We start from the raw sequence: 12063 nt of genomic DNA, 5'->3' as shown, positions 1-12063 counted from the left end.
CTGGGCTGTAGGCATGGTGAGTCTATCAGAAGAAGCAAGACTGTGCAGTGGGATGCTGTGAACAAATGCTCACAGGCAGAAAGAAGCACAGATGTGCAGGGCCAGAGAGCATGCTAGGAGAGAAGAAGCTTTGTCTGGGAGGAGAGAGGAAGTGAGCAGAGGAGGCAGTGGGCCAGGCTGAGGAGAGGTGTTGAGATCCAGCTGCGTTGCATCCTACAGAACAGGGGAAGCCCTGAATCTTCAGAGGGAGCAGTGCTGAGGAAGGGGTGTTTGGAAAGTGAACCTGCCTAGGAGATACGGCAGAGCCAGAGGTGATGCTGGAAGATTAAGGCCATGGTGTTGGGGGATGGCAATATTTTCAACTTTATCATTATCATTCCCTAAAGAGAGAATTTAATTTGAATTTGAATTAATTATGATTTAAATTAAATACTAAGGATAAGATTTTGTCAGAGAGGGTGCAGCTAGGATTCCTTCACCCTCCAAGATCATGTGGAGAACATGGGTGTAAGGGATGGGGGCCACGCCAGAGCGGGGGAATAAGGGGGCAGATCTGAATTACAGTCTGACAGATGGATTGATATAACTTGATGGATCTGGAAGGGGAAGGGTGAGGAGGAGGGCAAAATCAACAAGGGCTTTGTCTTAGTTCATTTTGTGTTGCTATAACAGAATACCTGAGGCTGGGTAATAAAGAAAAGAAGTATATTTAGCTCATGATTCTGGTGGCCAGAAAGTCCAAGAGCATGGCACCCACATCTGTTTGGCTTCTGGTGAGGGCCTCGTGCTGCGTCACAACATAGCAGAGAAGCAGAAGGGGAAGTGGGTGTGTGCAGGGACCAAGGCACAACCTTGCCTTATAACAACCTGCTCTTATGGGAACTCTTTCATTCCTGAGAGAAATAATCCAGTCTCTTGAGAGTGAGAACTCACTCGACTTACTGCCAAGAGAAAAAACAGTGCCAGGTGGAGCTCCATGGCCCAAACACCTCCCATGAGGCCCATCAGCATTTTAGAGACCCTGTCTCTAAAAACAAACTGTAAAATGATGTATACCCCCATCCTTCTGTTTTGACAAATACACCTTCCTATCAGCTGAGAATGGCTCAGCCCAGCTTCAGAACTTGCAGACTCCACGGAATTACAGGCTGGTGTGTGGCAGCACAGGGAGACTGGGCCCAGCCCACGAGCTGTCTTTCTTCTTTTCCTGCCACAGCAGGTCCCTGCACAGGGAAGAACCTCTGTGCATGCATGTGGTCACCCTGTCCACATATTTAAGCCATTCACACCCCTTGAAACAGCCATCCCCGGCCACCTCTCAGGACCAGGGGTTGGCACAGGCAATGCAACAGTGCCCTCGGGGGCTTGCCTGGAGAAGAGGCATGCACAGGCCCTGGAGGTAGGCTCGGGCTGTGTAGACAGTGATGCTGGGGCCCAGTACCCAAGTGTGGCTGGGAAGGGCAGGAACAGCAGGTGAGCATTCTCCCCTGGGCCCCACAGACTCGACACTGAGCTGTGTGTGTGTGGCCCGAGCAAGGCCCCTCTTGCCTGAGTCTGAGGCTGCCACTGACAACAGGTCCTTGCCCTCCACCTCCTGCTTTGTTCTGCCAATGAAGGTGCCAGTCAGTATCAGAAGGCAGGAGGTATTGGAAGGAAGGAGGAAGATGAGGGGAATGGCTTCTCCTGCATCACTGTTGGCCCAGCTACGGGCTGTGTCCTCCTTTTGAAGGCCACAGCTCCCATCGGGCAGCTTGTTCTGACAGCTACAGATCTTTTCCAGGCTCAGGTAACTGCTTCCTCCTCTCACGCTCAGGCCCAGCCTGACAATGGCTCCACAGTCTTTGCAGCCTCTCGGGTTTTGCCACAGCTGCTAGTTTCTCTTGACCCTGCCCATGCCTCTGTAAATGCACCTTCACTAGGCTCTCTTCAGTGACCCCTTGGAGCATGCCAACTGCTTCCTGTTACTGTATCCTTTCACCATTGCTTTTCCTCAGTGCTCTATCTCAGTGAATGGCCTCACTCAGGTCACACACTCAGGAAGTGCCCCAGGTTCCTCTGATTCTGTGGGATACTAAGACCTGGCTCTCTTCCCTCCATAGCATCTCTCAGGTCCCTCCACTTTTTTCTGTGGTCTTAGCTCAGCTCCTCACCAGCTGTAGCCTGGAGCATCCCTGAAGGGCCCAGCCCGTGTCCTGCATCCATCCTCAGCCCCTCTAGCCTCCTCCATGCAGGTCCACAGTAAGCTTCCTAAAGCCCAAGACGCATCCTGTTGCTCCTCAGCTTAGGCTGTGCTGCCAAGAGTCTGAACTCAGCAAAGCCCTCCCAGAGCAGCGCTGCCCCTTGCTCCAGCCTTCTCTTGGTACGCCCCTGCCCTGCACTCCCTCCTGTCTACACACGCATATACTAGACATAATCCAGCCACGTGGACCTGCTCCTGCCCCCTGACACTGCACTGCTTCCTGCTCCAGGGTGTATCCTTCTTCCTGCCTTCTCACCGCTGGTGCTCACCCACCAGTGGTGGAGTATCCTTCCAGACTCACTGCAAGTGTCACCGCCTGGATGCAAGCTTCTGTGATCTCCTCTCTGGGCAGAACTGACCATTCCCTCCTTTCTCCTACTCCATCGGTAGAGACACCCTACATCACTTCTGTCATACTTGATAGCACTTCATCATTTATCTGTTTCCCCCCGGTAGACCATCAGCTTCTTGAGAACAATATTTCATTTTGTGCAAAGTAATTTAATGTAAAAACAGTTCCAATAGTACGAACTTCCCAGGCAAGGGCAGCTCTTCCCCAGGGCCACCCTTCCCTTGTGCCCTGATCAGAACCCGCTGTGTACCCCAACAGCTCCCCAGCCTTTTCTTCCCAGTGGTCCTCACAATTTGACATCTCCACATGAGGATTTCATTAAACTGGTCTTCCAACTAAAGCATAAACTCCAAGGACTGTGTCTGTCTTGCTCCCTACTGGGTCCATAGGGCCAAGGACTGCCCAACACATAGGAGCAGCTCAAAAAATACATATGTGTCTTACGAACAAAACCATTTTGGTTGGAGAATCTGACCTTTGTTGTCTCCATTTTTTTCTGGCCATTTTGATGAGCTCCTTGGATATATTTCAAAAGATTCCATGATGACACTATATGCCTTCTGTACCTCCCATCTATGCAGTTTGAATTAAAATCAGCATTGTGGTGGTGGAAGTGTAAAATGGTGCAGCCACTGTGGAAAACAGCATGGTGGTTTCTCAAAANCCACCCGGCCTTCTCACCTGAGTCTGCAGGAGAGTCTGGAGCCTCCGAATGCAGATGGTGTGGGGTGTGAGGACTAACTTAGTAATGAGTTTATATCAGTCTGCAATGTAGGTCGCAGGAAGCTTAGCCGGCTTCTCTGGGGAGGGTCATGTGTCAACTCAGCCTAAGATGCCAGCTGCTCTGAAGCCTGAGTAGTAGTGACTCAGGGGTAGAAGGTCCTACATTAAAATTGACCAGGTTTTCTTTTACTCTGGCAACAAAGTCCAACTTTAGAGCTGGCTTGTGGGGGAATCTGCCATGTGTAAGGGAGGTCTAGTGTCATGAGAGTCATGCGAAAGAGACAAGGGGTTAGCTAGACTGTGGCGTGGCTGCCAAAAGTGTGGGTATGTGTGTATATATAGATAAATATATATATATATATATATATATGCTCATCTTTTGCTATATGATCTAGCAATCCTACTTCTGAGTATGTTTCCAAAAGAATCAAAAGTAGAGCCTTGAACAGATATTTGCACATCCATGTTCATAGCAGCACTATTCACAATAGCCAAAAAGAAGAAACAATACAAATGTCAATCAGCAGATAAATGGATACACAAAATGTGGTAGACATATCCAGCGGAATATTCAGCCTTTATAAAAGAAATTCTGTCACATGCTACAACATGTACCTTGAAGACATTATGCTAGATGAAGTATGCCAGTCATAAAAGCCAGTCCAAAGTAGTATAATTCCTATATGAAGTAGTTAGAATAGTCAATTATGGAGACAGAAAGTTGAATGGTGGTTGCCAGGGGCTGGAGGGGTGAGAAAGAAATAGGGAATTCTCGTTTAATGAATATAGAGTTTCTGTTTGGAAAGATGAAAAAAGTTCTGGAGATGGATGCAGGTGATAGTCGTGTAACAATGTGAATATACTTAATGCCACTGAACTGTACACTCAAAAATGGTCAAAAGGTTCAATTTTATATTATGTATTTCACCACAATTTTAAAAATGAAATTTAAAAGAAAATCAGGGCTGGGCACAGTGGCTCATGCTCATACGGCAGGCAGATCACTTGAGCCTAGGCAACATGGTGAAAACCTATCTCTACACAAAATGTAAGAAATTAGCCAGGCATGTTGGTGCACGCCTGTAGCCCCACCTACTCAGGAGGCTGAGGTGGAAGGATCACCTGAGCCTGGACAGTTGAGGCTGCAGTAAGCTCTGATCCTGCCACTGCACTCCAGACTGGGCAACAGAGCAAGACCCTGTCCAAATAAATAAAATAAAATAATAAAATAAAATAAAATAAAAGAATTGCAGCATTTCTCCTAACAAAAGGAGGAGAAACCCTGTGCCCCTGGAGGTTCTAACCAGGGCACACTACCTAATCAAACAGCTGGTTGCTTAGACAAGGTATTTTTGTTTCAACTGATCCATGGGATTATTAGGAAGCTGACAGATTTTTAATCTTTTCTCTTTCTAGACTAAAAGGTCACCCAAGGGGTATGTAGTCCTAAGCTGATTCTTTATCAACTACTTTTAATTTTAAAAAAAATATTTTGTTTAAAACTTGGTGTTTGAGTCCCACCCCAGAGATTCTGATTTAATTGGTCTGGGGTATAGACTGAGCATGACAACTTTTTGTTGTTGTTTTTGAGCCAGAGTCTCACTCAGTTGCCCAGGCTGGAGCAATTGAGCCCAGTGGTGCAATCTTGGCTCACTGCAACCTCCACCTCCTGAGTTCAAGCAATTCTCATGCCTCAGCCACGCAAGTAGCTGGGACTACAGGCGTGTGCCACCACAAGAGGCTAATTTTTGTATTTTTAATAGAGATGGGTTTTCACCATTCTAGCCAGGTTGGTCTCAAACTCCTAGCCTCAAGTGATCCACCCACCTCAACCTCCTAAAGAGCTGGGATTACAGGTGTGAGCCACCACACCCAGCCTCTATCAACTACTTTTAAACACCATTCCACAGGAAGCCCCACTTAGAGAAATAAGATGGGAATGAGGACGTAGTCCACAACAGTATTGAGGTTATTGAGGGACATCATTGCTCAAATGACCTGCTTAGTGTGGTGCGTGCTACTGGAAGGGGGTGTTAGGCTGGGCCCGCACTTTGGGTGGGTTGGGCCCAGTTTCTACTTCTATCTAGAAGCCTGTCAGGGGCTGCTTCCAGGGAATGAGACACCTTCTACCACGTGCACAGAGTCACCTATGTGCTGTCTGTGCAGCCTCCTTTCTCACAGAGACCTGCCCATGAGGCGCTGAGTGAAATGGGGACACCCAGGAGCATCTGCAGGGAAGGTTTCTTGTCTCTAAGCCATCTTCAGATGCTCCCATAGGGTACAGGTTATAAAGATCATTGTTCCTGCAATCATCCCATCTTGCCTGACTGGCCAGAACTCTGGGTGTCTTATTTATGGGCTCATGGAGGCAGGGAGCCCTGGTACCTCACTATGTGCTCTCCTCCCCCCATTTCATCCAAGTGACATCTGGGCATCCAGGAAAGCCCTGCAGGAGATCAGAAGGGCCCAGAGGACCAACTGCCATGGGGAGGAGGCTGGAAGGAAGGAGGAGTGGCCCCCAACTATGCTGTGTGGCTGAGATCTTGACTTCTATGGAAGGTGATGCCTTTTTCCCTAGCAACTCCCTCAAAGTCAGAGCCCTGCCCAGGGTCAGAAGCTTACCCAGGCAGGGGCAGGGAGCCGTCCTGACCCTCCACACTCTGGAGGGCCCCGCAGAAGGGCCCAGAAGATGCAGTGGTCAAACCTCAAGAAGTCCACTTTGTTCCTGGAACTGGCTTGAGGAAGGAGCAGCCTGATGGGGACTGTGGTGTGTTGCAGCATTCTGCTCAGAGTCAGGGTTTCTGGGAATGTGGCAGGATTTCATCTGCCATTCCTGAGAGCTAGCTCCTGGTGGGAGCATTTTCATAAGGCTTTCGGTTTTGCAGCTGATGTCACAAAAGAAACCTAAGTTCTGGGCCGGGCGCGGTGGCTCAAGTTTGTAATCCCAGCACTTTGGGAGGCCGAGACGGGCGGATCACGAGATCGGGAGATCAAGACCATCCTCGCTAACACGGTGAAACCCCGTCTCTACTAAAAAATACAAAATCTAGCCGGGCGAGGTGGCAGGCGCCTGTAGTCCCAGCTACTTGGGAGGCTGAGGCAGGAGAATGGCGTAACCCGGGAGGCGGAGCTTGCAGTGAGCTGAGATCCGGCCACTGCACTCCAGCCTGGGCGACAGAGTGAGACTCTGTCTCAGGAAAAAAAAAAAAAAGAAACCTAAGTTCTGCTTCTGGCTGTTCTGTGGCCATCACCCAACTCCTGGGACCCCAGGCTCTTCTTCTACATACTGAAGGTACTGACCAGGTGATGGCCCAGGCTCCTGATAGCATCACCAGACTTGGGTAAAAAGGTACAACATGTTGTTCGGAATAGCACCCACACCCAGTGCACACCCACAAAAGACCACACTGAGGCACGGCCACAGTATGACTTTTGAGGACCCTGGGCACTTTTACTTCATGGGCCTCTTCCTCTATAAAAAAAATATCAAAAAAAAATTTTACGATTGTGTTGGTTTAATGACGAACATATTAATAGTATATATTAAAACAACTTCTGCTTAACAGTTTGTTTTCTTATTTTAAGATAAAGCAAAAACATTTTGTTGTGGGCCCCAGGCAGTGTGCTTATGCCACCTAATGGGTATGTCAGCTCTGCCTTGAGATATGCAAGTAGGAGACAAGAAAGGGACCCAGCTGGGGAGGGGGGGGGGGTCCCAATCTCTGCTGACCTGGGACATTTACTTCACCTCTCTGTGCCTCAGTTTCCTCATCTGGGTACAATAATAGTATCTACTTCATAGAATTGATGAGAGGATTAAAATAAGATTATATATATGTACCTTGATTAGAATGGTGTCTGGCATACAAAAAAACTCACTATGAAAGTGGTAGTTGTGGCTGGGCACAGTGGCACATGCCTGTAATCCCAGCACTTTGTTTTTCTTAAGATAAAGCAAAAACATTTTGTTGTGGGCCACAGGCATACAACTTCCTGGGTCCAGCTACTCAGGAGGCTGAGGTGGAAGGATCACCTGAGCCCGGACAGTTGAGGCTGCAATAAGCTCTGATCCTGCCACTGTACTCCAGACTGGGCAACAGAGCAAGACCCTGTCTCAAATAAATAAAATAAATAAAAATCAGAATTGCAGCATTTCTCCTAACAAAAGGAGGAGAAACCCTGTGCCCCTGGAGGTTCTAACCAGGGCACACTACTTAATCAGGACAAAAAATAGCTCTGTCATTTTTATAGAGGAAGAGGCCCATGAAGGCAGAGGTGCCCAGGATCCTCAAAAGTCCTAGCATGGCCCTGCCTCTGCACTATTTTGGCACATGTGTGTGTGTCTGGGTGTGGGAGGCTGAGGCGGGTGGATCACTTGAGGTCAGGAGTTCAAGACCAGCCTGGCCAACACAGTGAAACCCTTTCTCTACTAAAAATACAAAAAAATTAGCCAGGCATGGTGGCGCATGCCTGCAATCCCAGCTATTCAGGAGGTTGAGGGAGGAGAATCGCTTGAACCTGAGAGGCAGAGGTTGCAGTGAGCTGAGATTGTGCCACTGCACTCCAGCCTAGGCGACAAAGTGAAACTCTGTCTCAAAAAAAAAAAAAAAGTGGTAGTTGTCATGCATGTTATTGTTGGTTATTGCGATTCCTAGCCACTGTACCCCTCTGTACTCTCAACTGTTGCTGGGTAAGAAAAGTGGAGCTTCCCACTTTTGGGGACGACTTGCTCAGACTTCCTGGAGCAGATGCAGCTATTTTAAAGCTGCTTATTAGTATAACTTTATTTTTGTAAAATTCCTTGGCAGGCTTGCCCATGACAAACCCCTGAGGAAACCCAAGGGCTACCAGAAATATTGTGGCCTCTTCTTGACCTTCCGTGGGCGTCAATCAGGTTGCGGTTGGGAGGGAGATGAGTCACAGGCCTGTAATCGGCCACCTGCTTGTCTCCTTCTGCTTAGCAGGTGTCAGAGCTCAGGGAATTTAGTGGGAGGCTTTGAGGCCTTTTAAAATGCATAGGCCTCTGGGATAAATTAATTTCTTAATCCCTTAACAGTCACACAAGAGGAAGATCTGACAGCTGGGTTTTTCAGAGGGGACAGGAACAAATGTCTGTCAGGGGCTTTACATACATTATCATGTTTAATCTGGACAAGAACCCCATACGTGGGGATTACTCTCCCCATTTTATAAACAAACAAATGGAGGCTCAAAGGATTGGTGACCTGCCTGGGGTCACCGCCGCTCCTTTTTTACTGCCCCAGAACGATGGGACCTACTGGAGGATCAAGGGCAGAGAAAAGGGAGAAAGGAAAGCCAGCCCGCCTGGGTCTGTCTTGGCCAAGGTTCATCAGCTGAAATTCTTGGGGCCTCAGTTTCCCCAAGAGGAGAGAAAAGTTGGCCCAGGGATCTCATACATTCTGCTACTCTTACCCCACTCTGCCTAGTCAGAGCAGATGACTGACTCCTTTCCCAGCTGCTACGGCCTGAATGTTTATGTCCCTGCCAAATGCGTATGTTACAATCCTAACCCGCAATGGGATGGTACTAGGAAGTAGGCCCTTTGGAAGGTGATGAGATCCTAAGGGTGGAGCCCTCACCAGTGGGATTAGTGCTCTTATAAAAAAGGCCCCAGGCTGGGCACAGTGGCTCGTGCCTATAATCCAGCACTTTGGGAGGCCGAGGCGGTCGGATCACGAGATCAGAAGATCGAGACCATCCTGACTAACATGGTGAAACCTGTCTCTACTAAAAATACAAAAAAATTAGCTGGGCGTGGTGGTGGGTGCCTGTAGTCCCAGCTACTCAGGAGGCTGAGGCAGGAGAATGGCATGAACCCGGGAGGCAGAGCTTGCAGTGAGCAGAGGAGACAGTGCCACTGCACTCCAGCCTGGGCGACAGAGGGAGATTCTGTCTCAAAGGAAAACAAAAGGCCCCAGAGAACTGCCTTGCCCCACCCACTATGTGAGGTTACAGTGAGAAGGCACCGTCTATGAACAGAGGAACAGAAAGTGGGACCTCACCACACATGGAACCTGTCGGCACTTTGATCTTACTTCCGGCCTCTGGAACCATGAGAAATACGTTTCCGTTGTCTATAAGCCGCCCAGCCTATGGCGTTTTGTGTGAAAGCCGGAACTGACTAAGACATTGTCCCCCTTCTCCATAGCATTTCTCTAGTTCCTGGGAAGGACAGTCACTGGCCATGCCTCCCCTCCCTGACCCCAAGAGTAGCAGAGCACCTTTGGGGGCAGGTGTGCGAGGAGTCTTTGTAATAAGTTAAGCTGTTGTTGCTGCTTTGGAAAACAGGTGACTCCATCAAAACAGTAAACTCCCAGCTAGTCATGGCCACAAAGTTACAATGCCTTGTTTGGAATTCCACCCTCACCCAGACACACACCCATGCGCCAAAATAGTGCAGAGGCAGGAAAGCCAGGCCGCCTGGGTCTGTCTTGGCCAAGGTTCATCAGCTGAAATTCTTGGGGCCTCAGTTTCCCCAAGAGGAGAGAAAAGTTGGCCCAGGGATCTCATACATTCTGCTACTCTTACCCCACTCTGCCTAGTCAGAGCAGATGACTGACTCCTTTTTGAGGATCCTGGGCACCTCTGCCTTCATGGGCCTCTTCCTCTATAAAAATGACAGAGGAGCTATTTTGTGTCCTGATTCCTTTGCCTGCTCTTATTTTTGTAGGACAAAAAAGTTGGCAGCCGCAGGGCCCATCTCCTTTGTGAATGTAAATGGCTTAGTCACTGGCGGGCCCTCTTTAGTTAACGGCCCTCTCCACCACTTCCTGCTCTTTTCTCCTTGGGAAAATTAGGGACTCAGGAAGTGGGGTCGGGTTTACCTGAGTGGGAAAATTGCAGCGTCTGAGGAAAGGCTGTGCCAGAGGGAGCCAGAGAGGGCAGCACCTCACATTCCTGGGGCCAACATCCCACCTGGCACAAAGGATGGACATTCCTACCTCCGAAGGCAGGCCTCATGCTGAAGTCGTGCTCGTCCACTCTGAGAAGTTGCTGAGGCTTTCCCTTCCGGATCTTGGTCATATCAAGATTCTTCTTATATAAGTGACTGCGAAGACAAGCAAGAAACTATTTTCCATCGGCTCATCAATGCATTGAGTGAGATGATTTGGGCGATTACTCCCTGCAAGATCTACCTGTTAGGCACCTTTTCTCCATTCTCCTTCTTGGCCCAGGGGAGGAGGAGGGCTGAAGGACCCTCCACGTACACCCCAGATCCTCACAGGTAGACTGACCTGAGGATCAGGTTCTTCCAGAGCCTTCCGAAAGTGGATGCCCTCCTGGGCAGGACAGCATTCTACCTTGGTAAAGGCTATAATTGGATAAAAATGGTTGGATTGGCTGCTAGCTAGACTAATAAAGACGAAAAGAGAGAAGATCAAAATAAACACAATTGGAAATGACAAAGGGAGCTGGGTGCAGAGGCTCACCCTGTAATCCCAGCACTTTGGGAAACTGAGGTGGGTGGATTGTTTGAGGTCAGGAGTTTGAGACCAGCCTAGCCAACAAGGTGAAACCCCATCTCTACTAAAAATATAAAAATTAGCTAGGCATGGTGGCACACACCTGTAGTCCCAGCTACTGGGGAGGCTAGGGCACAAGAATCACTTGAACCAAGGAGGTGGAGGTTGCAGTGAGTGGAGATTGTGCCACCTGGGTGATAGAGTGAGACTCTGTTGCAAAAAAAAAAAAAAAAAAAAAAAAAAAAAAAAAAAAAAAATGACAAAGGGGATGTTACCACTGACCCCACAGAAATACAAATAACCATCAGAGACTACCATGAACAACTCTATGTACACAAACTAGAAAACCTAGAAGAGATGGATCAATTCCTGAACACATACATATCCCACACCAAATATTGAACCAGGAAGAAATTGATTCCCTGAATAGACCAATAATGAGCTCCGAAGTTGAATCAATAATGAATAGCCTACCAACCAAAAAAAAAAAAAAAGAGCCAAATTCTACCAGATGACAAAGGAAAAAAAAAACCCAGGACCTGATGTATTCACAGCCAAATTCTACCAAATGTACAAAGAGGAGCTGGTACCATTCCTACTAAAACTATTCCAAAAAATTGAGGAGGCAGGACTCCTCCCCAGTTCACTCTATGAGGCCAGCATCATCCTGATACCAAAACCTGGCAGAGACACAACAAAAAAAAGAAAGCTTTAGGCCACTATCATTGATGAACATTGAGGCAAACAATCCTCAACAAAATATTTGCAAACCGAATCCAGCAGCCCATCAAAAAGTGAACCTACCACGATCAAGTAGGCTTCAACCCCAGGATGCAAGGTTGGTTTAACATATGCAAATCAATAAATATGATTCATCACATAAAACTAAAGACAAAGCCACATTATTATCTCAATGGATGCACAAAAGGCTTTTGATAAAGTTCAACACTCCTTCATATTAAAAACTCTCAATAAACTAGGTATTAAAGAAACATACTTCAAAATAGTAAGAGACATCTATGACAAACCCATAGCCAACATCATACTAGATGGGCAAATGCTGGAAACATTCCCCTTGAAAACCAGCACAAGACAAGAGTGCCCTCTCTCACCACTCAACATAGTATTGTAAGTCCTGACCAGGGCAATCAAGAAAGAGAACAAAATGAAGCGCATCCAAATAGGAAGAGAGGAAGTCAAACTATCCTTATTTGCAGATGGTGTGATTCTATATCTGGAAAACCTCACAGTTTTGGCCCAAAAAC

General features: G+C 47.9%; 1 protein-coding gene across 1 annotated transcript in view; it reads right to left on the bottom strand.

Moving 5' to 3' along the window:
• The window catches only part of GABRR2 (gamma-aminobutyric acid type A receptor subunit rho2), a 59481-nt gene that overhangs the window by 32965 nt on the left and 14453 nt on the right, over positions 1–12063 (bottom strand). The window contains exon 2 of the mRNA XM_017876808.1: positions 10277–10383. Coding sequence (XP_017732297.1) covers positions 10277–10383 — 107 coding nt within the window. The remainder of the gene's footprint in view (positions 1–10276; positions 10384–12063) is intronic.

This window comes from Rhinopithecus bieti, unplaced genomic scaffold (genome assembly GCF_001698545.2).
Source record: "Rhinopithecus bieti isolate Rb0 unplaced genomic scaffold, ASM169854v2 scaffold_10354, whole genome shotgun sequence".
Lineage (NCBI taxonomy): Eukaryota > Metazoa > Chordata > Mammalia > Primates > Cercopithecidae > Rhinopithecus > Rhinopithecus bieti.
Note: the sequence above shows the minus strand (reverse complement) of the source record. Positions and strands in the feature narration are given on the sequence as shown.